The sequence below is a fragment of the Carassius carassius genome, chromosome 22 (genome assembly GCF_963082965.1).
Source record: "Carassius carassius chromosome 22, fCarCar2.1, whole genome shotgun sequence".
Classification (NCBI taxonomy): Eukaryota; Metazoa; Chordata; class Actinopteri; order Cypriniformes; family Cyprinidae; genus Carassius; species Carassius carassius.
The window spans coordinates 30,413,603-30,439,048 of NC_081776.1; the positions used below are offsets into that span (position 1 = coordinate 30,413,603).

The window sequence follows — 25,446 nt, forward strand, 5'->3', positions numbered from 1 at the left end:
TCCAATTTTTTCCCCATGTTCATAGCATCCGTGTCTAGATTTAGAGAGGAGATATTCCGCCTGCTGCGCTGATAGGATATCAAATTCGGTCTGCAAAGACAGACGTTTTTTCATTATGTCAGGAGATGATTGATGGCTATATAACATATCTAGTTCCAGTATTTGATCTGTTAGTTCTTTAAAACGCACTGTATTTATTTTCTTCTTATTTGCGCAATAAGAGATTATTTGGCCTCGTAGATAGGCTTTAAAGGATTCCCATATAGTTAAATATGACATTCCTGGAGTTTGATTAGTGTCAAGAAAAAATTGTATTTCAGATGAAATAAGGTTGGTAAAAGATTCTTCTGATAAGAGAAGCGGATTGAGTCTCCAAGGGCGGTAACTATTTTGTGTGTTAGGAATGCTGATTTTCACGGTTAGCGGACCATGGTCTGAAATGACTATGGCATCATAATCACACTTAGTTACAGAAGATAAAAGTCTTTTATCCAGGAAGAAAGTATCTATGCGTGAATAGCTCTTATGCACTGGGGAGAAAAAGGAGTATGTTCTAGCATTAGGATTACGAAATCGCCATACATCCACTACACCATACGTTTTAAGAAAAAGCTGGATTGTGTGTGCCGATTTAGACAAAAGCGTCTTTTTGGAGGAGCTGCGATCTAAGGTAGGGGAAAGTACACAATTTATATCACCACCAAGGACAAGGTGGTGTGATGCCATGTTTGGTAAACGAGAAAAAAAAATTGAAAAAAATTCTGGATTGTCCCAGTTTGGCGCATAAATATTGGCCAGAATGACCGGAAGTGAAAAAAGTTGCCCTGTCACAATAATATAGCGCCCTGCAGAATCAGAATCAACATTAGTCATTGTAAATGGGATATTTTTATCGATGAGGATGGCTGCCCCCCTAGTCTTTGTGTGGAAATTGGAATGATAAACTTGTCCTGACCAACCTCTTTTTATTCGGATCAGGTCCGTTGTGCGCAAATGTGTCTCTTGAAGAAACGCAATATCGGTCTTAAGTTGTTTTAAGTGAGTAAATACCTTTTTTCTCTTAATTGGATGGTTAAGTGACTTCACGTTCCAACTCACAAAGTTCACTGATGAGAGTGCATCCAGCGCTCTAGTAGACTTAGGATCCGTCATAACCTATTAAAAGATTTAGTGCACTTGAAATTTACATCTGGATGAGCAAATAGAAGGGAAGAAAGACATAAAATAAATCCAAGAAATAAACAAGTCTGGTATAATCCCACCCTCCCCCAGCCCCCTTAGTGCCTAGAGAAACAAGGCAAACATGGTACCCCTCAAGAACAAATCCACACATATGTGTTTATGTTGGGGAACTCTATAAAGCCAACTATTCAGGCCCCCGTCGAACGTTTCGTGGAGAAAAAAAATAAAAAACAATTCAGCGCGTTGTTATTGTAGTATACATAAACATATATAGTCAACAGAAACATATTCAGTCAGACATACCCTTTCACTGTAAGGCAACCATTAAGTTATAAGAAAGAACAAAAACAAAGAACTACTAGGCTACGGTAAACTTATAAATAAGGGTAATCAGCACTGGCAAAGAAAGAAAAGAGAGAAGAATGTTAACAGCATAAGCTGGTGAAACTGTAACAGTCTAACAACAGTGACTTAAGTCCACTGGGTGCAGCTAATTTAGCTGCCTTTCCACGGATGAAAACGGATAAAGTACTGTCAGAATAGTTGAAAACACAAAAAACAGTCTCACTCACGCCCCTCTGCGGGAACGATGTGGTTTCTCACGTAGGTCATCGCTTTCTCTGCGTCGGTGAATTCTTTTTCTTCCCCATTGTGTGTGACACGGAGACGGGCTCGGAATAGTATACCAAACCGGACATTCTGGCGATTGTGGAGCAGCTTTCTGACCTCGGTGAAAGCGGCTCTGGCTTTAGCGACTCTTGTAGTAAAATCGGGGAAGATAGCAATTGACTCTCCGTTGTACCGAAGTGGAGCACGGGTGCGCGCCCGGTTCAGTACCTCAACACAGTCTTGTAAATAGTGGAGTTTGGCTACTATCGCTCGTGGTTTCCCGCCGGGTTTTCTCGGAGCCAGACTTCTGTGTGAGCGATCGATGAGCACATCCTTGTCTATGAGACCGATGTCGTGGAGTTTGAACCAGGCGTCTCAGGTACCCCCAGTATTCTGATGTTACACCGCCGCGCTCTTCCCTCCAGATCCTCGCATTTGTCTCGGAGCTCCGCCACCTCCGTCTTCAGGGTGTTCACCGTGGTCTGCAAGGTCACCACCTCGTCTGACCATGCTGACAATCCGGTCTCCATGTCTCGGACTGTGGTTTTTACTTGGTCGATCTCAGAGTGAATTGCCGCCGTGCTATTTTTAACTTCTGCTTTTAATGCCTGCAGCTCATTTTTAAGGAAGTTGAAGTCGTCGGCAAGTGCGTTTTTCATTTCTGATTTTATCACCGCCGAAATTTCAGTTTTCAGCGAGAGAAGAATCTCCGACTTCAGGGACTTGACGTCCATCTCTGGTTTAGCGTTAGCTGATCGTAGCTGTGGTGGAGATGCTCTTGCTGCTGTGTTAGTAGCAGTATGACTACCTGCAGTGCTAGGCCTCGTGTTTGCTGCTCCAGTATATTGAAATTTACGCAGATTCGTCGCCATTCATTCAAATGTAGACTTTCTCTCGGGTTCGAAAATGCTTTTAGAGCAGATTAGTCGATGTTTTAATGTACTGTGCGCTTATTAATTTAAAATGAAAAAGAAGTTCGACGGGAGCGCAAACAAACACGTCTCACTCCATCGTCAGCTCAACAGCGCCCCCCTATTGGTGGGTGATTTTAACAATCAAACATTTAAACATCCTGATTATATACTCTCTGACCACAGGCCTATTTTATTTTCCATGTCTCTTCCCAGTCTTCTTCATGTCTCTACTAAAAAGTGTCATCTATGTCCTGGGTTTGTTCTACTCAGTTCAGTGAATGTTTTAATCAGTGCTTTACTAAGTCCTGTGCTCATTTATTCCTGGGACTCCCCGTTAATGGACCTGGATGCGGATGAATATCTGAATCTGTTAAATAGCGCCTGGCTCAATGTATTGAATAAGACTGGTCCTCTAAAGCCTCTAAAACATAAACCTAAATCTGAAGTAGGGCTGCAACTAACGATTATTTTGATAATCGATTAATCTGTCGATTATTTTTACGATTAATCGATTAATCGGTTTATGTACTTATATTTTAGTTTTTTCCATTTTTTTCCCCAAGTAAATTATTTATAAATGGTCTTTATCATTCAGCATAGATTTAAGAGATTGTAACCATTTTGCACTGTCATATCCTCATCAAAAATATACCTGGAGTTGTTTTATTGTGTTAGTAATCCTTTGTCGAACTCTTCTGCAATCAGAACACTGACCCATACTCTAGCAAATTTCACAAGGAGATTTCAAATAATGTTTTCACCATGGCAGTCCTTAGAGCTCCTAAAGTAGTTTAACATCCTGAACAAAGCTTATTAAGATATCTTTCAGAACATATTTTCACGAAGAATAAGGATAAAACAGAATAAAATTGCAGTGCATTGTATTTTATTATTTACTGGGAAACAGCTTTATAGCTTTTGCTGTGAAATTGTAAACAATCCTTCAAAAAAAGTGCCAATGGCATGAAACCTGAATGGAACTCACAATTTAAAGTAAAATCCATCAGAAGGTTGTCCAGAAAAAAAAAATAGGACACACACAAAAAAACCTGCTGTGTGAAAAAGAGCAGTGAATACTTCTATAAATGTTTAAAATATCTTTAAACATTTATCTCTCTCATTCAGTCATAATTAGGCTGCACGACTGAATTTTGAACTGGTAAACGACAAACTGATCACAGAACATGTTTGTAAAGCTTTAAATGTTAACTGTTAAAAAGCAATGTTATCAGCTTTTACGACTAAACATTTGTAAACAACATTGTACTGGAGAATCTGCACAAATGAAAGTCTTAGGGGCAGTTCACAAATCGCGCCTAAAAACGCTAGGCGCGCCGCTTTCTCCTCCTTTCCCAAGCGCTCGGGCAGAAGCGCCCCTGAGGCGTCTGCCTTTGCTAAGCAACCATGACGTGCTCTCTCCTTGAAGAAGCGGAAATTTCAGCAAAGGATAAATGGATTTGCAGCTCAAAAAATCGCTTGCAGTAGCTCTGCTACTAAATTTATTTCAAAATGGAAATCCATATACAACTATGATCAGCTGTTCCTTTCATCTTGACTGAGCTTTTAACGTTGTTACAGGAAAAGGATGAAGCTGATTGGTTAGTTCTTGTCACATGACCCGCGGTGCGGTTGCGGCATTCGGAAAAGTTTAAATGTTTTTAACTCGATGCGGTGCGGTGTTGGAAATAACGAACTTGAGAGCGCAAAAGACGCGATATGTGAACGTCCCCTTAAACAGTGCAGTAGTTTACAGGTTACTCTTCTTTTTTAAAGGCTCAATGTAAAGTACTCCCACATCACGCTGAATGACATGGCTGCAGAGACGCTGTTCGGGAAGCACGTGACATAAAATTCGCTACTTCTCCTGTTGTACTGGCTGAGTAAAACCTCCGGTGGCTCATTACTGCCACACTTTGGTCACCGCAGATTTGAAATATGCACGAAATGAGCCGCTTACGGCAAATAAAAGTTATTTAGCAACGAATCGATGACTAAATTAGTTGACAACTATTTTAATAATCGATTTTAATCGATTAAATCGATTCGTTGTTTCAGCTCTAATCTGAAGTATGCCATACTGCTGAGACTCTGCTGCTAAGGCAAGATTGTAAAGACTGAGTGTATGTGGAAAAAGGACAGTCTACACATCTCACTTCAGTTGATAAAGGCAGTATATTAGCTTATCAGAGAGCCGCCAAAGCTCCTAAGGCAACCTATTTTTCAAATGTAATACTACATAATCAGTCAAGACCTAAAGACTTGTTTTCTGTTATCAATTCTGTTGTTAATCCCCAGTCAATACTATGTCTGTTGCCTCTGTTGCTCTTTGTGAAGGCTTCTCCGGGTTTTTAAAGGAAACAGTAGTTAAACTAGGACTGGTAACGTCTCTGTTACATAAGTAATCCTCATTCTCTGATGGAGGAAACGGAGATGTTATGTCGAACGACATATGGGGTCTCACTTGGGAGGCCAATCATCTCTAAGTTTAAGAGAAAATTCCAATGAAAATTGGCTAGTGGATTTTACATACCTGAGCCACTCCACGTGCGGCAATTGTCGACAAGCCACGGTGTGTCGGAGAAGCACTCACTGTCACCCTCAAATCTCCCAGAGCACTAGCCGGCGATCCTCTGCTCAAAAAAAAGGATCATGCCAATCTGCTTTTAAAGGCCCTTCATTGGTTGCCTGGTCAATTTAGAACACATTTAAAATTCTTATTATTTCTTTTTAAATCTTTACACAATCAAGCAACCAGCTTCTTATCTGAATTGCTGCATCAGTACATTGCCCTTGATCTTTTAACCAGAACCTTCTTTTAATTCCACATTCCAGATTTAAGTGTAGAGGTGACCGTGCCTTCTCTGTAATTGGTCCACTCTTCTGGAATGACTTGCTAGTGGAGATCCGAATGGCCCCTAGTCTGACCATTTTTAAGTCTCTTTTAAAAAACCATCTGTTTTCATTGGCCTATTAGGTTTTATATTCCTGCCTATTATATTTTCTATTTGTGTTTTATTCTATTCTGGTTCTTTGTTTTAGTCTGTTTAGTGTGTTATTCCTACTCTTACGATGCTGTTTCTTTTGTGAATTTTGGTCAGTCTTGTGGCCTGTGGTTCTAAATGCGCTATAATAAATAAAGTAAATTTGAAACTTGAACATGAATTACCTTAGCTAAATCCCCAGGAACATTAGAAATGCCAGGTTATTAAATTACCAAGTTTATAACTTAAGTCCTAGCTTCACCATACACTCAAACTGTAAGGTTTCTCATCTTTCCTCATGGATCTATAGCACAGTGACCTGACGATACTTTATAGTCTTTTTCAACTTTACAGATCTTCTTTATGCACGAAGAGCTTGTAACTAGTGATCGACTAGTGATATTTATATATATATGTATATATATATATATGTATATATCTATATATATATATATATATATATATATATACATATGTATATATGTATATATATATATGTATATATGTGTATATATATATATGTATATATCTTTTGGCTGTAAAATTTTCAGGGACATGGCAACCCTGTCTGTTTTACACACGTCAATCAAATATAGAAACAGGAAACGGGGAAAGAGAAACTAACTATAGCTGAACTGTTGTGTTTGCGTCTCTATCTGTATTCATGCAGTAAAATGGCAGAAGCCAGAATTTCAGTGGATCAAAATGAGTTCTTGTGTGCAGTGTGTCTGGATCTCCTGAAGGATCCAGTGGCCATTCCCTGTGGACACAGTTACTGTAAGATCTGTATTACAGGCTGCTGGGATCAGGAGGATCAGAAGAAAGTCTACAGCTGTCCTCAGTGCAGACAGACCTTCAGTGCAAGACCTGCTTTAGCTAAAAATACCATGCTGGCTGAAGTGGTGGAGAAACTGAAGAAGACTAAACTTCCTGCTGACTGTGATACTGGAACTGGAGATGTGCAGTGTGACGTCTGTACTGGAAGAAAACACAAAGCCGTCAAGTCCTGTCTGATGTGTCTGAACTCTTACTGTCAAAATCACCTTGAACAACATGAGAGTTTCTTTAAAGGAAAGGGACACAATTTGACTGAAGCCACTGGAAGACTACAGGAGATGTTCTGCCAGAAACATGAGAAGCTCCTTGAGGTTTTCTGTTGCACTGATCAGAAATGTATATGTGTGCTGTGTACGATGGATGAACATAAAAACCACAACACTGTATCAGCTGCAGCACAGAGGACAGAGAAACAGGTATGAAATTTAAGCAGTTTGTCCAAAAATGATTTATTCTTTCTTGCCAAATTTGTATGGGTATCTTTTTCCTGAGGAAGATATTTTGGAGAATGTTCATCCGTCAATACACTAAATGTTTTCTTCAAAAGATTCATTATACAAAAAGGTAGCTCAAAAGTGATCTATGGAAGTATTCTGAAGTAATTTCGTCATTATAATTCTTATTCATAAATCATTACTATTGGTCACCCTTTATGCCTGTTTGTATTTTTGTGAAGTGTTAAAACTGCAGATCACTGATTGGTCAGAGAGAATTATCAGTACCAGCGTCATTGGATTTGCGGCACGAGACACCAAACCCCTTTGATTTAAATAGTCAGCAACAGCCACCAAAGTATAATTTTTGTTTTGCCTTCAACTTTTTTATACGACTTTTGAACTTGAAAAAAAGAAATGGCTGTACTGTAGTCAGTGTAAGAGGTGACGGCGCAACTACAACAATCAGTCTACAATCCCAATCATTTTGAAGCGGTACTAAACTGCAGTGGAAAAGCAAACCTAGTCCAAGTTGTACCACACAGTGGAAAGGTGCCATTATATAATCCTCAGCATCTTCACGTATTATGGCCTACTCGCACTCAATCCTGCAATAAGATGCTGGTGTATCAGCTTCACCAGCTCCATTTTGCTTATGAACAGCATGACTATGCTATACCAGCACTATATAAGCACTAACGAGCACTATACGAACACTAACCACTAAAGACCAGCATGGAATTCATTTTTCAGTAGGGCTGACTACCAAATAAAGTATTTTATTAGTTCATGTGTACAGATAATGTTGACATTATACAGTACATAAAGTTATTTGTTATATAAGCTGAAAATAACATAAGGAAAAACTGAATGGTAGAATTTATATATTTGTTTGGTGAACTATTTCTTTAAAACTACACATTTATTAACTAACATGCAAATTCTTCAAAAGCCCTGCAGCACTTCATCTTCTGCTTGAGGTTATCAAGCTAAGGTTTCACTCATTGACATGCAGAGACTTTTCTTAATGGATCTGTTGTCTCCCATCAGTGGGATTTTCACATACTTTTGCTTCAGTCACTGTCCAACTGATACATAGTTCAGTAATAATCTCTTTTTAGAAAAACTAATCTGTGGATTAAGCCTTAACCATTATGCGTTGTTGGGGACGTTTTCGTCCACTAGGGGGTAAAGTTGAGTCTTATTTTGGCCACAACTTTCTGTGTTTGAGCTAATGGAATGATTTTTAATTACCAAGTTCATAAATGATGTCATTGATTTGGGAAAAAAAACACAAAATTACATATTTTCAATATAAAAAGTGATTGTAGACTGGATTTTTTTTTACCTTTTATCACAGTCTTGGGCATGTCAAAATTTAGTAACAAGATTGGCTTTGATGCATTTTTAGTTTTTGTGTAGCATTAGATTTAAATTTTTTCTCCCTCATTTGTTGTTGGTGGCTGTTTTTGCCCCATTGACTTCCATTATAACGACATTTTTTGATTGCAAAGCAATGACACCATATAATCATGCATTCTTGATTAGCCTTTTTCACACTTCCGAGTTTTGTGTTTTCGGCGTTCACCAACGCAGGGTAAAGTTACCGGTAACAATGGCGGAGTCTAGGTGTAAGTGTTGCTGTAGCATCCCTCAGTGCACTAATTCTAAACAAGAACAACCATATTTGAGTTTTCACGGGTTTCCTTTAAACGAAGACCACAAAAAGAAATGGATCATTGCTATTAGACGAGAGGAAGGGTCTACTTTCGTAATTCGGAGAGGTAGCACATATGTCTGTAGTCAGCATTTTACCGCTGCCGATTACGTTCCAGGAAGTTCGCGGCTGAAAGTTGGTTGCATTCCCATTCTTTTTCCGTGGAACAATTTCCATGTACCCCCTCAAAGGTTGTCAGCTTTTGAGAGAACTGCCTTGCGACTTGGAGTGGACGTTCGTGTTCAGGAGCAGCAGGTGGTAGAAACTGCACCTAATGAATTCATTCAAGTTGAGGAACATGATTACGCGGCACAACCACCTCCAGGTACACTTTTTTTTTTTTTTGCCTGTTGGTGATTCTATAATTGCAGGTACATTTGATGTCCAAAGTAATTTTTTCAAGCCTTTTCAAATATTTTTTCAAATATTAATCATTTTATAATTTTCTCATTGTCATTGATCACAGGATGTAAAAGGCCATAACAATATAATATTTTCTGTAAATAGTGTCTTGTATATCTGGAAATAATGATCTCTTGTTGAAATGACAGTGATGTATGTGTGTGTCTGTGTATGACTCAATTCTTAAATACTATCAACATTCTCACTCTATTTTAATAATATAATTTGATGGTGACAGAATTTACACATTCAGACAACTAGAAAAAAACCAAAAAACAATTATATCACAAGATGTTGCAGGTTTTATGTGTGTGTGTGTGTGTGTGTGTGTGTATATACACACACATACACACACACACACACACAAACAAACAAACAAATATATATATATATATATATATATATATATATATATATATATATATATGATATAGTCTGTAACATCTTGTGATTGATGACACTGAGACACCAAATGTACCTGCAATTATAGAATGACCCATTTGTCTTTGGTGCAAACTGTGTACTGTGACGTGAAATTTACAAATAGTATGCCTAACTATATATATATTTTACACTTTTATAGGTGCATTAGATGAGGCTCTGCAGTACATCAAAGAGCTGGAGGCAAGGTTGCAGAAAATGTCACTAGGAAAACAAACAGTACTGAACAGATTTTTTGTTTCTGATCAAACTCTCAGATACTACTCAAAGTTTCCCTCACAGAAAGTTTTCCAGGTGTTCTGGGAGTCTATATGTCCATCTGCTAGCAATCTGGTGTACTGGACCAAGGCACAGGGGATGGGTCAGGAAGCATCCCCAAGCCCTAGCCCTGCACCGAAAATCCAGCTCATAGATGAAATGTTCATCTACTGCTGTCAGGTAGCTGCTGGCCTGAGGGAACAAGTTATTGCAGACATTTTTGGAGTAAGTGTGGCTACGGTGAGTAGGACCATTATCATCTGGGCTAATTACCTGTTCTTTGTGTTGGGTTCAGTACCCATTTGGATGTCAAGGCAACAAATATGCTCCTCCATGCCGGAGAATTACCGTTTGTTCTGCGAGTCATCGTGGACTGCACAGACACTCCACTCTGAGATCTTCTCCAGTTACAAGAGCACTACCACATTCAAAGGTCTGGTTGGGGTAGCTCTGTGTGGTGCAGTGACTTTAATCTCTCAGCTTTATACCGGTTCAATCTCTGACAAAGAAATCACAAAGGATTTTGGACCTGCTTGAGCCTGGAGACGTGGTCATGGCAGACAAGGGGTTCACGATTGAAGACATGCTCTCCAGTGTTGGTGCTAGACAGATCATTCCACCTTTCAAATGTGCCAAGCAGTTCAGCAAACAGGAGTGTGAAAAAACACAGGCCATTGCACGCCTCAGAATTCTGGTGGAAAGGGTGATTAGAAGGGTCAAGGAAAACCACATCTGGGATTCTGTTGTGCCACTGACATTGTCAGGAAGTATTATTCAGATCTGGCATAATTGCTGTTTTATGGTTAATTATCAGGGACCAATGTTTCTTAAGATGTGATTGTGTATTAGCATGTTAGATTTTATTAGAATGACCGATTATTACAATAGTAGTGTTAACTTTTTACAGTTTTTTAATAAAACTTTTTGTTAGTTTTTCAGTTAGTTGCAATGCATACCTTTAATACTTGCCATCATTAAATGTGTTTTTACTTTTTATTGTAAAGTAAAAGTTTATCTATGTATCTTGAAATTATTTATATAAATTTTTCACAAAAATAATTGGACAGACACAATGAAATAGCTGACAATGAAGTCTTTTTATAATAATTCATGAAAAATTATTATAAAAAGGTACCGGAACCTGCTTGCAGTAACCCTTGATTTCTGAATTTGTCCCCAAGCAGTGCATTTTGACTGTAGTCTTGTGGCCTCTTCAATCTGGCAAGCTGAGCTTTATAGACTTCAGATGAAGTGCTTGATGGTGTGTGGGCACAAATTTAAAATTAAAGCCAAACTCATAACCAAGCACAGGTAGTGGGGGAAAATTAACATCAGGAACACCTGCAGCTATAGGGGAACATTGGTAAGAAAGTGGACTGCCACGAGGTACAGGACCAAATTGTGAGGGGACCAACTCTACTTTTGACATACCCTCAAGTATGTGTGCCAGCATAGGCTTGGGATTTATCCGATTTAGTTTTGCACCAGAAGCCAAGACATCAGCATCTGGAAGGGGACCTAAAGAAATGAACACAAATTATGAGTCGTGAAGACATTAAGCTGTAGCTGTGCACACACACAGACATAAACAGAGTTGTGAATTACCTGTGTAAGCCTTGTATAGGGTAGACTTGATTCCAGTCTTCCCAACAGGACACGAAGTTCACTCACTGCCTCTGGATGTACTCCCTTAATATAAAACAAGTACAGTAATAATAAAAATTGTTTATTGATCTTGGGTGATTTTCATTTTTGTGGTTTTCCCTTTTGGGAAAAGGTAAAATTTGTTACTTTTACAGTTAATCACTAGGTGGGACCATTAACCCTTTAGATAGGCCTGTGCAAAAAAAGGCTTAGTTTCTGGCTTGTATATGGAGTTATATGGAGTATAACAGCAAATTATAGTGTATGTGTGTGTGTGAGAGAGAGAGAGAGCGAAAGAGAGGGTGTGAGAGAGACCTTTGTGCACTTACCTTGATGTATCTCAAAAAACCTTTATGCACCTGCTGCCTTTTGATGGTGAAAAGTACGGATGGTCTATAGCTGTGTCCCAAAGTGACGTGCGTGGACTCCGAAGTGCGCATTTGAAATGCGAATGCGTCACAGCAGCGCGACGAAAAGGGGGTCCCAAAGTGAAGTGTGTGGACTCCGAAGTGCGGATGTGGAGTGTGATTGCGTCACGGCGTAAGCTGTCCCAAAGTCAGAATGCGCACTTCGAAGACTGCATTTGAAGTGCGAATGCATCACCGTGGCGCGACTAAGGCTGACGAATTTCGAAAGCGACTTCAAATGTGCCCTTCATTTCCCATGAAAATGAAGTGTACATATATGGACACTTCGCACCCTACCATATCCCAGAATCACTTGCGTGCATATGACGACGGTGGCAGGTGAGAGTTCTGTGGAGGACTTCACATTAATATGTAAGTATTGTGTTTTCATTCACTCAAATACCTAGTGAAAGTGTTAAAAGCCAGTTTTTTTTTGTTGTTGTTGTTGTTGTTTTTTACATAAAGCCCACAAACAATAAGACAGCTGCTATATAAGACAATGGACTTTCTCTTTGTTGTGTTTTTAAAATGCTTTCATGCAAGAGATGTCTACAAATGTTTTGTCAGCACTTCAGTATTTTGTATGCATGGCCTGCTGTGTCATATTTTCTATTGGTAAGATTTCAAACCTGTCTTTATATTTTTCATAACTGTTTCCATTTTCTCTTGTTTTATTACTATTCTGGAGCGAGTGAGCCTGCTAGGAAAGACTTAAAAATACAAAGTTAATAGAATTTTTTTTTTGCTGAAATTCATTTTGCTGTTGTTGTTAACAGGCATGGTTTATTTGCTAAAGTGTCCTGGGACAGGTGAGAGAGTGAGTGGAGCTGCTCAGGGAGGACATCAATCTCCAGAGAGAGAGAGAGAAGAGCGCAAGTTTTCTTTTCTTAAGAGAATGCATAGCAAATACATTCTTCATTAGCCAAGAGATAACAGTAGGAAAAATGCGTATATTACAGTTTTTCAACATCGTTTTTTAAATGTCATATTGTCAGTGGAAAAACCTAATTTCTCTATTTTTTGTGATGCAATTTAAAAATAAAATGCATTTTTAGTGTGTAATTTATTCATAAATAAGCCCGAGTACTTTCTGTACATTTTGTATTTTTGTTTTTCATATTCACGTGTAAATAAAAGAGAAGTACTTATTTGCATTGTTAATTTTTTTTAATACAGCTTAATACAGTTTTTCACAAAACATTATTTTATGTGTTTATTTTTTGTCCTGTAAATATTTTTTACCCATTTAAACAAATTGTTCTATACATATCTGAAAGCACTTTTTACAACCATGTGCAGCATAGTTTAGGTTTAACATCAGAAAAACACCATCAGTTTGAGCCCAGCGCTGCCTCCATGTGTTCTGGGGTCTTCAGGAGCTCAATCTCTTGGTGAATGGCCAGCACCTCCTCAGAGACTCGGAGGATAATACAGTGACAGTGGAACGAGGGACATGTCGAACACTTTGGAGACCATTTTTACGATGTACCACTGGCAGACAGAAGAGAAACACCAGGGTCTGGATTGTGGCACTTCTCAGAAGATCCATCAGCTCTGTCAGGGCCTCGCTGCTCAGAACAAAACCATTAAACACATTCAGCTCTATCCTGCAGTACAGGGGGCTGCTCTGATTTAGGGAAGGAAGGAAAAGAGAAATTGTTTAGAGCTATGACAACGTGATTAGTACACAAAATATTGAGATACTTTATTAAACTAATATAACTAATAATACCATATTAAACTAATATAACTAATAATACCATATTGGGGAAAGTTGTCATATTTAAAACCTTTGCTAAAGGGACAGTTCACCCAAAAATAAAAATTCCAAACCTGGAACAACTTAAGGGTGAGTAAATGATTACAAATTACAAATTTTTGGCTGAACTGTCCTTTAAGTAAAAGTATTATCTTGCATACTCTAATATACTTAAGGTATTGAGAGTAAAACTGTTTAGTCTACAACAATGCATCATGTTGTAAAAGACCATATTTTTGTAGGGCTGCTGTCCTGTGAGAAAAAAAAAACGTAGTACTTTATATTTGTACGAGTATGCTTAACGAATGTACTTTCTTACAGTTTTAAAAATGAAAGTAACAACATTTCTTGTGATAATATTAATACATTATTGCTAACTATATGAAAGACTGCCTCTGCAGGCCTGGGACCGGTCAAACAGAGCACTGTCAGCGGTCACAGATGCCACTGAACATTAAGCTGTAACGTTACTATGCAAAAAAAAAAAATTATAATCAGTTTATCACGTTTTATTTTCATGGTTAACTGCCTTAAAAATCTGTGTTGCAAACCTGTCTACATCACCAAGGTCAAGCCAATAAACTACATAAAATCGCACCTTTGTAAGATATCAGTCAGCACTTTAACTGCTATGTGTGTGTGTTCGTGTATTTTGTAGTTTTTCATATGTATCATTACATTATTCAAGTAAGCTCCGAACCAGTACCTGCATTTAAAATTGTGAACCGACAAAGGACGCTACCTGCAAACCAGTGTAATTTACCTTGCCTCGGTCTTGGTTAAGCCTGAGGTACATCACCTTCTCCACTTTGACATAAAACATAAAAACAAAAACAGAGCAGTTCTGGCTCCACCTCTCCTGACAGGATTGTGCTCTTGTCAGTGCTCCGCTCGCACCGTTGCTATGCAACAGAGCGCTAATCGGAAACACCAGGTGGAGGAATTAGGAAATCCTGCGAAGGCGGAGCATCTCACGCACTTCGAAGGGCCCTTCGTGCACTTCGGAGACCTGGTCTTCGAAGTCCGTGGCCTTCGAAGTGCGTACACTCAACTTTGGGACACAGCTTATGTGTGAAATGATCATCTTTTCTTGATGGTAAAGCCAGTTTAAAACCTTAAAATCCTGTAAAAAAATCTACTTTGCATCAAATTTATGAACATAATGTATTATGAACCAAAATGCAATACCAACTTCAAATAAGCTGCAGCTCGCTGGAGGGGTCACGCTACATAATCATTTCTAAAACTTTGGTACAAGTCAAGCCCTTTCTCGTGTTGCTTGCTGCTCTTCTCACCATTAAATATCCAGCATGATGGCATGCAAGTGTTTAAATCCACGTACTTTGCTTTTATTTAGTCTATACTTGTCACTACCATTAAAAGGCAGCAGGTGCATAAATATACTTTTGTTTACTCCATGTAGTTCTGAGAGCTGAGGTGTACATTTAGATTTTCTCAAATACATCAAGGTAAGTGTGCAGAGGTCTCTCTCACACTCTCTCTCTCACACACACACAAATACACACACAATATAATATGCTGTTATACTCCACCTAGTGATCAACTGTAAAAAATAACAAATGTTACCTCTTTCCAACAGGGTAAACCACCAACAATCAAGAATCTCACACACACAAACACTATAATTTGCTGTTATACTCCATATAGCTTCATATACAAGCCAGAAACTAAGCTTGTTTTGCACAGGCCTATCTAAAGGGTTAATGGTCCCACCTAGTGATCAACTGTAAAAATAACAAATGTTACCTCTTCCCAACAGGGAAAACCATAAACAATCAAGAATGCATGATTATATGGTGTCATGGCTTTGCAATCAAAAAATGTCGTTATAATGGAAGTCAATGGGGCAAAAACAGCCACCAACAACAAATGAGGGAGAAATAATTTAAATCTAATGCTGCACAAAAACTAAAAATGCATCAAAGCCAATGTTGCTACTAATCTTTGACATGCCCAAGACTGTGATAAAAGTAAAAAAAAAAATCCAGCCTCAATTACTTTTATATTGAAAATAAGTCATTTTGTGTGTTTTTTCGCCCCAAATCAGTGACATCATTTATGAACTTGGCAATTAAAGAGTTAAAATCTTGGATTTTTTTTAAAAAACATTTGGTTTTTATCAGGACTGAAGTTGATTAACAGATTTATGCAAAAAAATTGAGAAAAAATATGAATCTGACGCATTTTTACAGCAGTTTAATTGAGTGGATGTTTTCATCCCGAACATAACGAAAGGGTAGTAAATTTGAACCATCCACAAGGGTTAATCCATGCTAGAGATTTAGCCACTTCAACACAAAATTTCACTGATATTGGATTCATATCAATCGTTCATATGATAAAAAGTTTTATGTAGCCTTATGTTTCCTGTTATTGGTTTGTTCTTCAGAAGCAGCTGAAGGAGATGCAGAGAAGGTTTCAGCAGAGCATCCAGCAGAGAGAGAAAGATCTCCAGCAGCTGAGAAAGACTGTGGAGTCTCATAAGGTGAGTCTGGAGAAGAAGAGAAGTTTGTCTCCATCTCTGAAGTCTCTTCTTTCAGCCCCAGTCAAGCCACTGTTATTGTGATGTGTGTCCTAACAGCGCTCTGCACAGACAGCAGTGGAGGACAGTGAGAGGATCTTCACTGAGCTCATCCGCTCCATTGAGAGACGCCGCTCTGAGGTCACACAGATGATCAGAGATCAGGAAAAGACTGCAGTGAGTCGAGCTGAAGAACGACTGGAGCGACTGGAGCAGGAGATCAATGATCTGAGGAGGAGAGACGCTGAGCTGGAGCAGCTTTCACACACACAGGATCACATCCTGTTCCTGCAGGTAACTCAGATCTAGAAGAAAGGTTCATAGTGGACTTGAGCAAGATCCTGCTGTGACAGGAGACTCACAGAGAAATATTTAATGAGAGCAGGATGAACCGTTGACTGCAATCCTTGCTCCCCCTGCCCCCACTGGACTGTGTTCATATTATAATATTTGAGTTCGCTTGTGTCATCAAGCCAGCAGCTGTTTACTACTAATGACGGCGCAGGAGAAAGCAGCAAATGCATAACATTACTCTCTGCACTTTTATGTATTTATGTTTTGAACCGTTCGTTTTGTTTACAAAACTGCGGCACATAACGGCACTTGCGTCTGTCATATGAATGTACTGAAAATGCTCTAAAGAATGCTGAAGGTGAACATAAATTAGATATGCAGCTCTCTGCTTACAGCCTGTCAGTCACCCTGGTCAGGAAAGTGAGTGAAACACACACACACACAGACAAAAACACATTTTCATCAAATAATACATCATTAATAGCGGTTCACTTATGTGATTTGGTAGGATTGCATTCACATCAGCAGCGAACCGTTCCAGAGTACACATCGTCCAAACGAACCCAACTCTGATGTCAATCGAATCCGGGTGCACACCAAAAGTGCTAGTGTGAAAGCACCCTTAGTCATAATAAAGGGAGCGCGCTAGATAAATAGATTTGAAGTGATTTAATTCTGGAACCAGTTCTGGTCAAGCCTTCACATGACATTGTGCATTCACAGCAAGATCCAGTTCACGAACCAAAAGCGTGATGTGAGCAAACTTTCTTGAAATTGGGCCATCTCAACCAGTAACTTAATAACAAATAACGAATGGTAAAATGTTCAGGAAAGAACGGTATATTATTTCTGACTGAATATAGTCCCACAACCGTTTTTTTCAAGTGACATGGAAAAAAGACACCGAAAACTTCAATGAACATCATATAAGCAGTGTCCAAATTTCTGGTTAATACTGCACAAATCCTCCAGGCCCCCATAGACATGCATATAGATTAGTCGGGTGAGACAAAGAAACATTTTCAAACTCAAATTCACACCTCTGAACAGTGGTGTAGCAAGTCAAGTCCAAATGCAGAAATTTTTATACCCAACCCCCGTCCACCCCCAAATGTTGTGGGCTCCAACTCAGTTAACTTAACTTAAAGAATGTTATGTGAATCGTGACTATTCACAAGTTGTTTTACTTACTGTATAGGCTAATGCTTGGAAATTATGTTTAAAGTTTTCTGTAGCATGCAAACCAGTCAATGATTGCAGCTTTGTGCTTTGTTATTACAAAAGTCTCATCCTTCTGTCAAATTTATGATAAAATAAAAACAATAAACGTACTTTTACGCTCTTCATTTGGTAGTGAGATCATTTGGATTAGTGTTACTGAAACATTGATCTCGCTACATTCAAGCTACTGCTAGTACTGTATGGAGTAGGAAAACCATTCTTTGTTGGCCAGCAGCAGGACTGCAGATCAATTCCACAAAAACAAATACTTTCATGTTCACTAGGAGGAAAGGATGAATTTATGTGTTTTTGTGTAAATCTGACAACTCATTCAGCGTTGAGCATTGCATTCAAACTAACATGGCGGCCTGCACCCATCGTCCATTGTAGATCAACTAACATGACCATTATAAAGGTGTTTAAATAACCAAAATGCATTTACTATGCATTAGACATTTCATAATATAGTTAACACATTTGTGAATATTTTGAATAAAAAAGGAAAATGGAATAAAAACAATACATCACCCATTCAGAGCGTGGCTGTGGTGTATCATGTGACAAGCATTACACGTGGCCAAGGAAGTCAACAAACCTTTAGTAGTAGTGCAGGTTATTAAATGAAGTGTGTATGTGATGATTTTTTATTTGTTTTCTGTAGAGTTTCCAGTCGTTCTCAGCACCTCCTGAATCTATAGACACAATTGACAATGCCTTAAATTCTGTCTTCTCTTTTGATGGCATGAGAGAATCTCTCTGTCAGCTGAAAGAAAAAATTGAGGATTTCTGCAAAGAGGCATTTAAAAATATCTCTGACAAAGGTAAAGTCCTGGAGATTCTCAGCTCTCAGAAATTAGTATTCCATTTAATGTTACAAAGAACACAGTACTATAAATGTATTCGGAATGGATGCAGAGAGCATTTTATATTGGCAAGTCAATAACACTGATTGTATGTGTTGATTTCTACAGTCCCTTTCACCAACATTATTCCCAGGACCAGGAATGACTTCCTACAAAGTAAGTAACCAAGAAAATAAGCAGAAAAACATCTCAGGTTATGTATTAAATCCAGTTCGATGCTATGGGAATGCATGTGTGAGAATCTGCATCTGCATAATCAGGCCTTGAGTGCATTATAACTTTAGCCAGAACACAGGCAACATTTAAGCAGAAAGGGGCAACTGAGAGAGTCTGCAAATCTCCTGCTCTCTTAAACAAAATAAACTCCAGTAACAGAGACACCTTAAGAATCAGAAAATACTCCAACAGAAAGATCCCAGTAAGGTACTTGCAGTCTGCAGATAGGCTTCAGTCATCTGGCACCTCAAAGAAAACAAGATAATAGGGAATGCTTAATCATAATGAAAGCTCCATTCACACAGATGGTCCATCAATGTGGACGTGGCAAATCGAAACAGTGGCCACACACACTTTAGATGTAGCATGAGATAATTAACATAGTGGTGATTGCACCACAATTCAAAGAGATACCATTTCCAGGCATAAAGTTTCCTCATGATGGGACCCAACTTTTTAAAGCCCTTTGCATTTAACCCTCGTCTTTTTCAGAAGGCTGCACAATGGGTGAAACCCATATGGTCTCATCTATAACAGCCCCGAAGTTATCACGTTGCGGTGGAAGCAATGAGACCCAGCAGTCTCTGAAATTGGCTGACAGAGATCTCCTGACCAGTAACTATGGACTAGAGCCAAGAAGGAGACAAGTGTGTGGAGTCCCACATCACCCAGAGAAAAGTTGTTTTTGTTCAGTAGTTCAGTAAGGATACAGCAGCACTTCCCATACTGTGATGCAACTGGTCAGGATGCTCTCGATCACACACCGGTAAAAGTTCACCAGGATGGCTGAAGACAGCTGGTTCTTCTTCAGTGTCCTGAGAAAGAAGAAGCGCTGGTGAGCCTTCTTGACCAGGCTGGAGGTGTTTGTGGCCCAGGACAGTTCCTCCGAGATGGTGGTTCCCAGGAACTTGAAGCTGGAGACATGTTCAACTAGAGCTGTAGTCAAGTCCAGCTTTGTCGAGTCCAAGTCAAGTCCAAGTCCAAGTCCAGGACTAGTCAAGACCGAGTCCAAAGAGGTTCGAGTCCAAGTCCAAAAGTTTTAAGTCCAAGTCAAGACCGAGTCCAAATGAGAGAAAAAAGGATCCTCTTCAAGACAACATACTTAACTACTGATAATGCATGTGATGTGAGAAACAGCATGTGACGAGTGGGGCGGGGCTGAGGGACATGGAAGCGAGGCCGGTGGAGTGATTGGAGATGAGCTACACCTGTTCGACCCGCCGGTCTCGAGGCCCACGGAGGAGATGGAAGGATATAAAACTGGAGCGACGACAGTGAAGGACGAGAGAGGACCAGGCCTGGGCTTTTAGTTGTGTTTTGGTTTTTATTTGAGCGCACCAGTCGTCCGTGAGGGGCTGGTGCGCTGTTTTGTGTTTATTTTGTATTATTAAAATGTTATTTGATTGTCCGCCGGTTCCCGCCTCCTTCCCGACGATTACAAAGGTTGTATTCAATACAGTGGTGCCGAAGCCCAGGAGAAGGAGGGACGCGCTGCTGAAGATCCCTCGCCACTGTGGTGAATCCGCGGTGCCATCGAGCAGGCGAGGAGTGTGCCGCCATGGATGCTCGAGGCGGTGGGCTGGAGTGAGTTGCCGGGGACGGGCGAGCTCGCTGCCGGCCGCCCACGATATGGAGGGGTGGCTGCCGTCCGTGAGGGAGCGGAGGAGTCGGCGCCGTTCGCCAGGTGGCCGGAGCCTGCTGCCATCTGCCGGAACGGGGAGGAGCAGGGAACGGGGGACTCCTGCCGGCTGCCCAAAACCGGAGGAGCCGTCGCCATCCACCGGGCGGCGGAGGAGTATCGTGCCGTCCGCCGAGGGCCGTCCAGTGCCACCGCCAGGCACCACGGAGGAGATCACCCAGCTGGTGGAGGGCCGAGCAGCAGTGCGTCTGGGAACCGGAATTTATTTATTTTTTTTTCCTCTCTCCCCTATCTCGTCTCTATCGCTCCTCCTTCCATCTCCTTTTCTCTCGCCTCGTCTGTCCTACCCCCAGGTTCCCGCAGGTCCCCGTGAGCGGTCCCCCCCGGAGGGAGGGGGGGGGGTAGAGCGCAGTCTCAGGAGTACCCCCCGGCCTGCGAGGGGCGATGGGGGTATGTGACGATCCTGTATAGATAGATCCTGGTGGGCCAATGTCCTGAAAAGTTTAGCTCCAACTGGTCTTAACACACCTATCTGGAAGATTCTACTGTGTCTAGTTAGAGCTTGATAAGCTGGTTCAAGAGTGTATAATTAGGCTTGGAGCTAAACTCTAAAGGACACTGACCCTCTAGAACCAAGTTTGGAGCTGTAGGGTCAGCGCACACACGCAAAGCTCTACTGGGAATGCGCACATAAATACAGCAAATTTTTTCTCATACTGTAGGCTTGCATAGACTAGTCGAGCGCTGTCGGAAACAATCAACTATTCCAGCATGCATTAACCTTAATGCATACAAAGTGTTTGTAAGTACAACGTGAATTTTAGGACTACAATACTGCGTGGAGCTTTTACTTTCTATGACGTTATCTATGTTGTATGTAAAAATAAAATATGTAATGTAATAATTAGGGTTGTGCCTGAAGCCCAATACCTTAGGAATAATTCCCAAGGAATAATTCTGCCTTAGAACTCGGCTGAAGCTGACACAGTCTGGTGTTTGCTAGATAACAGTTGAGTCAGGGGATCAGCGCAATATTATACACAGACGTGAGTCAGGCAATAGAGTGTGAAGTGAATGAATGTAAACTACATTTTCTACTTGTCCTACATGTTTGCATCTTTATCTTTTGCTGGTTTGCGCGACACACACACATTTGTTTAGTGAAGTTTACTAAATATTATAGACTCGCTTGAAGAGATTTTAGTAATGAAAATGTGCGCATTGAATTGATTCAGCCGTGTTCAGATGATCACTAAACGTTTGTCATGACATCTCTCTGATTGCATGATAAATATTATTTTAGAAATTAATAATTGTTTTAGTTTAACACGACATACTTGTTCAGTGATAACTACGAAAAAAAGATAAAAAGTCATAATGGTCTTATCAAGTAACTGTACAACGTTGTATCAGAATGATACGAAAAATGTTGTGATTGTTACAGATACAAATACTGGCTGTTACATGAAAATTTAAATATGTATTAAATTTACATATGTAATTGTTGCATAAGGCTATACATTAATGAGCGTTTATTGATTAAAAAAACTATTTCAAAGTGTTTTCATTTACAGTAGCATGAAACACGAGTCGAGTAACAAGTATTTTTTTAATAAAAAATTGACTAGTAGAAATCAGTAGTCATGCAACCCCTATACTGTACAACATTAATTAGTATTTCATTATTGTAAAGGGTAAGTTTAAGGCTATCTACGTGTAGACATAAATAAAACACAATCTAACAGGAAGAAAATTAAGCTAGAAGCATCTAAACTTTTCTGAATGCAGTGCACCGCTGGTCATGCATATCCTTTCCCGTAACAAAATTGAAAGCTAAGCCAAGATGGAGAAACAGTTGAACATAGCTGTACAAGGATAGCCATTTTTTTATTAATTCATTAGCAGAGCTACTGCAAGTGATTTTTAGTGCTGGAAATTCATTTATCTTTGCTGAAACTTCTGCGTCTTCATGGTTGCCTAGCAACAGCAGATGCCACCGGAGTGCAAGTGTAGATTGCAGGCTACAGAGTGCTTTGAAAAAAAGGAGAAAGCGACGCACCTAGCGTTTTCAGTCACGACATCATGCAAATGTGGTTTTGTTTTGAAGGAGAATTATTATGATTATTATTATTTTATTTTTTTTGCTGGACTTGGTCGAGACCAACGAGAACATCTGGCGAGTCCAATGCCCAAGTCCGAGTGCAAACGTAACGAGTCCCGAGATAAGTCCGAGACGATAGATAAATGTCTCGACTCCGGACTCGAGTCCAAAACCGGACACGAGTACTACAGCTTTACGTTCAACAACCATCCCGTTAATGTGGATGGGGTCATGTGTGCTTCCTTTCTTCTTCCTGAAGTCCACAATGAGCTCCTTTGTCTCACTGGTGTTAAGGAGCAGGTTATTGTCAGCGCACCATGTGGCCAGGTGCTGTACCCCTTCCCTGTAGGCAGTCTCATCATTGTCACTGATGAGGCCAATCACCGTGGTGTCATTAATATCTAGGTCTTCTAGTTTGTGGTCAGCTTGGAGGGAATGGCAGTGTTAAATGCTGAAGAAAACAAACAACATCCGTACATATGTGTTGTTATTGTCCAAGAATTAGGTGGGAAGCATTTCATTAAAGCAAGTATGCCAAAGGCCGAAATAAATTCTGTAACTTTTCTGTATGGGTCATTAGACCTACTGAGAGGCATTCAGGAGAAGTTTCCATGCTGACAAATGCTCTGAGAGAGGAATTAGCATTTCTTCTCTCTGGATTTCAGCTTGTAAATCTTTTGTTGCCCTGAAACAGCATGCTGACAGGAACTCCTGAACTACTTTTTATTTGTGATTCATTGAAAAGGGAGTGGTATGGAGGGCTAAGTCTGTGGTCCGGCAGAGTTCCCTAACTGACTCAGAAACAAATACCTTGAGAGCTGATCAAGCCTGCTCCCATTGTTAAACAAATAACACAAAGATTGTGCTTGTCATCCGTCATTAAGAAACAAGGATGTGGTGGAACACACTTCTTATGATTCTTAGGTGGCGATTCATTTACATAAGACAAACAGGGTAGACAAGCAATATTTTCTTTTCATACAACACTCAAACATATGGCTTTTTGAAGAGAAAGGAGCTGTTTACAGTTGTACAGGCAGTCATGGCCAAATGGTTAGAGAATCAGACTTGTAACCTGAAGATCACAGGTTAGAGTCTGACTACCGTCGGGATTTGTAGGGAGTGAATGATCAGCGGTCTATTCCACCTTCAATACCACGACTGAGGTGAGACCCTTGAGCAAGAACTGAACCCCCAACTGCTCCCGGGGCGCTGCAGCAAATATGGCTGCCCACTGCTCTGGGTGTGTGTTCACAGTGCGAGTGTGTGTGTGTGTGTGTGCTCTTGTTTTTGTGCCATATCAGGACTCTACTCTGTATAATGACATGGGTATAACACAGGTATTACAAGGAGAGGGTGACTTATGAGGACATAACCCATGTCCCCATTTTTCAAAACGCTTATAAATCATACAGAATGAGTTTTTTTGAGAAAGTAAAAATGCACAAAGTTTCCTGTGAGGGTTAGGGTTAGGTGTAGGGTTGGTGTAGGGCCATAGAATATACAGTTTGTACAGTATAAAAACCATTACACCTATGGGATGAACACACTTTTCACAAAAACAAACGTGTGTGTGTGTTCACTACTGTGTGTGTGCACTTGGATGGGTTAAATGCAGAGCACAAATTCTGAATATGTGACACCATACTTGGCTACACGTCACTTTCACTTTTTAAATTCTAGTGACTAGAATTAGCATATTTCTCACATAGTCTCACGTAGAACCATTCCCATAATATCAATGTCATGACACAACACTGAGTTCCCTTGAAATGTAAGTGGCTAAGGTTCTTCATGTTCTTCCTGTAGAAGGTGAAAGAAAACAATAGTTTTATGTTTGATCATGCTATTGATCATTTGAACAGGATATCTGGTGATATCCCAGGATATCTTGGCACACTTGTTTAGTGTTTTAAGTTTTAAAATGCATTAAAATATCGTATAGATTTATATTTCATGATTGTCATGTGTTGTATCTTCATCAGATTCTTATCACCTCACTCTGGATCCAAACACAGTGAATAAACATCTCCGTCTCTCTAAGAAGAAAAGAGTGATCACTGGTGCTCACAGTGTCCTGCTAAATCCTGATCATCCAGAAAGATTTAATAGATATATTCAGCAGGTGTTGTGTAGAGAGAGTGTGTGTGGACGCTGTTACTGGGAGATTGAGTGGAGTGGGATATTTGGTGTAGATATATCAGTGTCATATAAGAGCATCAGCAGGAAGGGAGGCAAAGAGTGTTTGTTTGGACATAATGATCAGTCCTGGAGTTTGTCCTGCTCTCCCTCAAGATACTCATTTTGGCATAATAACATAGTGACTGATCTGTCAGTAGTGTCCAGTTATAAAATAGGAGTGTATGTGGATCACAGTGCAGGAACTCTGTCCTTCTACAGCGTCTCTGACACAATGAGCCTCATCTACACAGTCCAGACCACATTCACTCAGCCGCTCTATCCTGGGTTCGGTGTTGGTAATAAATCATCAGTAAAACTATGTGACTTATCAGAGTAGATTAGAGAGATTCAACACATAACTTTGAGCTGCTTGATAAATCAGTAACAAGTCGATTCAGGTTATATATATGAAGTGCTTTTTACGATACAGTTTGCTTCAGCTTTAGAGTAGTAAAGAGAAAACAGCATCAGCATTGCATATTTGTTCAATCACTATTCAGTCACCTCAATTATAATTACAATTTCTTTTTAAACTGTAAAACAGCTCTGCAGAAGATGACATATCAGTATTATACAGGCTGATTCAGTTATTCAGTGAAGGATCTAAGGATAAATGTATTGTTTTTATTGTTGTTTTGCAGTTTGTTGTTTTTATTTGCTTGTTTTTATTAATTCATAAGCCATTTATTCATATACAGTTGTTGTCAGAATTATTGGCATCCTTGGTAAATATGAACAAAGAAGATTGTAAAAAAAAATCTGCATTGTGAAACATTTTGTTCTTTTTTCATTATGAAATAAATG

General features: G+C 39.7%; 1 protein-coding gene across 1 annotated transcript; it reads left to right on the plus strand.

Annotated features, from left to right (window-relative positions):
* Window positions 1–6,331: 6,331 nt before the first annotated feature.
* LOC132099281 (tripartite motif-containing protein 16-like) lies at window positions 6,332–24,979 on the plus strand. Its single transcript, XM_059505713.1, has 5 exons — window positions 6,332–6,939; window positions 15,996–16,091; window positions 16,188–16,421; window positions 18,304–18,463; window positions 24,447–24,979. The coding sequence occupies exons 1-5, from the start codon at window positions 6,361–6,363 to the stop codon at window positions 24,977–24,979; spliced, it is 1,602 nt and encodes a 533-aa protein (XP_059361696.1). The 5' UTR covers window positions 6,332–6,360.
* The last annotated feature ends 467 nt before the right edge of the window (window positions 24,980–25,446 follow it).

Coding starts and splice junctions, on each gene's coding strand:
- LOC132099281 (XM_059505713.1), top strand. CDS start 6,361: ATGGCAGAAGCCAGAATTTCAGTGGATCAAAATGAGTTCTTGTGTGCA. Junction 6,940..15,995: donor CACAGAGGACAGAGAAACAG/GTATGAAATTTA, acceptor TTTGTTCTTCAG/AAGCAGCTGAAGGAGATGCA. Junction 16,092..16,187: donor AGACTGTGGAGTCTCATAAG/GTGAGTCTGGAG, acceptor GTGTCCTAACAG/CGCTCTGCACAGACAGCAGT.